The 2,914-nt window shown below is 43.7% G+C and overlaps 1 protein-coding gene across 1 annotated transcript; it reads right to left on the bottom strand.

Moving 5' to 3' along the window:
* Positions 1–301: 301 nt before the first annotated feature.
* Positions 302–2,119, bottom strand: LOC115929047. The gene has a single exon (XM_030997162.1). It carries the CDS (start codon positions 2,117–2,119, stop codon positions 302–304), a length of 1,818 nt encoding a protein of 605 aa, XP_030853022.1.
* Between the last annotated feature and the right edge of the window lie 795 nt (positions 2,120–2,914).

Below are 2,914 nucleotides of genomic sequence, written 5' to 3'. Positions count from 1 at the left end.
TGTTCAAGAGGTCGGTGACAAAGCCAGTCAGTTGGAGTTCACACGACTTCTTAGCTTGGAAACCATGTTGAAGTGGGCAGAGGATACTGTTTCTGCGCGCATGACCCATGATGTTACTTGCAAATATGTGCTCCATCATTTTGCAGATGATACTTGTGAGAGAGATTGGGCGGTAATTCTCAGGATCTGTTTTATCTCCCTTCTTGTAGATGGGGACCACGTTCGCAAGGCGCCAATCATCTGGAACTTCACTGGTCCTGTATGAGACTTCAAAGATGGCACGCAGAGATGGAGCTACCACTCATGAAAGCTTGCGGAGTACCAATGCTGGTATTCCATCTGGTCCCGGGGCTTTCCGGACTTTCAACTTCTTTAACATCTTAACAATGCCTTCAGTTGAGATGTGGATGTCTGGCATGGAGTCATACGGAGATGTTTCAGGAAGGAGATCAGCGGGAACATCAGTTTCATTGGTGAAAGCCATCTTGAATTGTTTGTTCAGTGCTTCAGCCTTGTCCTGGGGGCTAGTGATAGTATGCTCATCAGTTTTCAGAGTATGTATCCCACAGCGGTCAGTACGATTGTTCTTCACAAACTTCCAGAACCTCTTCATTCCCTCGTACTCATTGGGTCCATCAGCAGTGAAGATTGACTCAAGATGGCTCCAATATGCCTTTCTTGATTCTGCTTGGATGAGGCGTTTCAAATGTTGCAATTCTGTCTCAAGCGGGAAAGGGACCAGCATGTTCTGTTTCCTGAGCCTGGTCACTTGCTTGTGTAACCTATCTCTCTTATAGATGAGTTTACGGATACCGCTAGTAATCCACGGCAAGTCTTGTTTCTGTTTGAGCATCTTGTGGGGGACGAATGATTGAATACCCCCTTCAATTCCACTCTTGAAGAGTTGCCACAGGTCATGGACTGATGCACTGGATGACTTGCTACATATGTAGTCTGCCACATGTTGCATGAGTTCTGCGAAGCCCTCCCAGTCTGCTTTCTTGTACATGGGAACTTTCCTCTTTGGCTGGTATCTTCGTGGGGGTGACATGTCTATATCAGCAACTGGACAGTTGTGGTCCGAGATACCAGGCACTACCTTCACAGAGTTGACCAAGGTTGGATTGCTGATAAGTATCAAGTCAAGAGTGTTCGCTTGTCGAGTAGGCTCTTTGACAAGTTGGGTAAGACCGTGATCGTTTATAATTTCCCCAAACTGATGATGAAGGGCAGGGTAAGCACAGGGACCAACATAAGGGCCATCCCACTTCCATCCAGGTAGGTTGAAATCTCCTGCAAGTACAACCAGGTGTCTTCTATCTAACCTGGAAAGAGACCGTTGCAGCTCAGCGAGGCTGACTTCATCATCTTCTTTTGGTCGATAGTAAGCTGCAACATGAAGTGTTTTGCTCCCTGCCATTTCAATACGACACCACAGTATCTCACAGTCAGTCTCCAGTTCTTCCTCTCTTGTAACGATCAAATCAGTCTTGGTGGCAATAAACACCCCTCCATGTGGGTCATTTGAACGGTCCCTACGTAGGATGCTGTATTGCTCGTCAAGGAATACTTCATTGCTGTTGATGCCATCAGACAACCAGGACTCTGTACCAATGACTATGTCAGGGTTGTGTTGATGAACCAAGATGGAAAATGGTTGCATCTTAGCACGTATACTCTGGCAGTTCACATTGAGAAATCTTAGCACTCTAGGTCGAGGTTTGTGCTTAGACCGCCTTTGCTTGATGTTTTGGGGCGACGATGAGTAGGCGGGTGAACCAGGAGATGATGGGTTTGATGAGTCACATGTAGGCCTACATGAATTTGAGTTTTCCTCGCTGATGACATTTTGGCCATCAGGATCAAGCACTCCAAACCTGTTGGTGTCTGGACTGAGTTGCAAGCTTGAGAGACAGGAATGAGCCAAATTTTGAGCCCCACAGTGGTTGCAGATCCATACGATAGAGCTAGAATCAAATGCTACATACTCGGTAGATGTTAAGCCAATGCATTCGGCGTGAAACCATTTCAGACAGGTTCCTTCACACTGCACTCCTGTAGTCCTTGTAGTAACTGCCCTGGAGCATACTCCACAAGGATATTTAGGCTTTCTACCCATTACACAATATCTAATTATGAAGAACTACTACTAATAATACATACATTACTTGCTGGCAGGAACAGATCAGTAGGGTCAGTACACATGTAGACTACTACAGCTATCAGAGAAAATCCACACAAGCTTAAAAAAAGCAGTTAAAATTCCACATCAGAGGCTAAGCAGTCAAGTATCGTGTCATGCATTGATTAGAAGTAAATAGATCCTTGCATGAATGATGACTAGAGAAATCTTGAACTTTGAAGGAAATCCAAAGTAGACCCTGGTGCAAGTTAAAACAAAATTCATGGAGATCCACCATGAAGTGCTATGAGTGGGACTGCCCTGAGAATATACACAAAGCTCAAGATGTACAATGAAGATCAATTTCCCCAAATTCAGGTTTATTTCCACACAAAATCCAAGAATATCACATCCAGGGAGCTGTTAGATGTAAGTACACCTATAGCTGGCATCCATGAATACAAAAAGTGGTATTTTGTTGGTAGATTAAGTGGATTTTTTGGCAGCTGCCAACAACACAACAACACATCCCCATATGCACACACACACCTCCTAAAGAAGTAGTAGTAGTAGTAGTAGTATAGATGTAGTAGTAGTAGTAGTAGTAGTAGTAGTAGTATAGATGTAGTATTAGTAGTAGTAGTAGTAGTAGTAGTAGTATAGATGTAGTAGTAGTAGTAGTAGTAGTATAGATGTAGTAGTAGTAGTAGTAGTAGTAGTAGTAGTATAGATGTAGTAGTAGTAGTAGTAGTAGTAGTAGTAGTAGTATAGATGTAGTAGTAGTAGTAGTAG

This window comes from Strongylocentrotus purpuratus, unplaced genomic scaffold, assembly GCF_000002235.5.
Source record: "Strongylocentrotus purpuratus isolate Spur 01 unplaced genomic scaffold, Spur_5.0 spur5_scaffold_4, whole genome shotgun sequence".
Taxonomy (NCBI): Eukaryota; Metazoa; Echinodermata; class Echinoidea; order Camarodonta; family Strongylocentrotidae; genus Strongylocentrotus; species Strongylocentrotus purpuratus.
Note: the sequence above shows the minus strand (reverse complement) of the source record. Positions and strands in the feature narration are given on the sequence as shown.

Excerpts from the sequence above, each read along its gene's own strand:
- LOC115929047 (XM_030997162.1), bottom strand. The coding sequence starts at position 2,119 with ATGGGTAGAAAGCCTAAATATCCTTGTGGAGTATGCTCCAGGGCAGTT.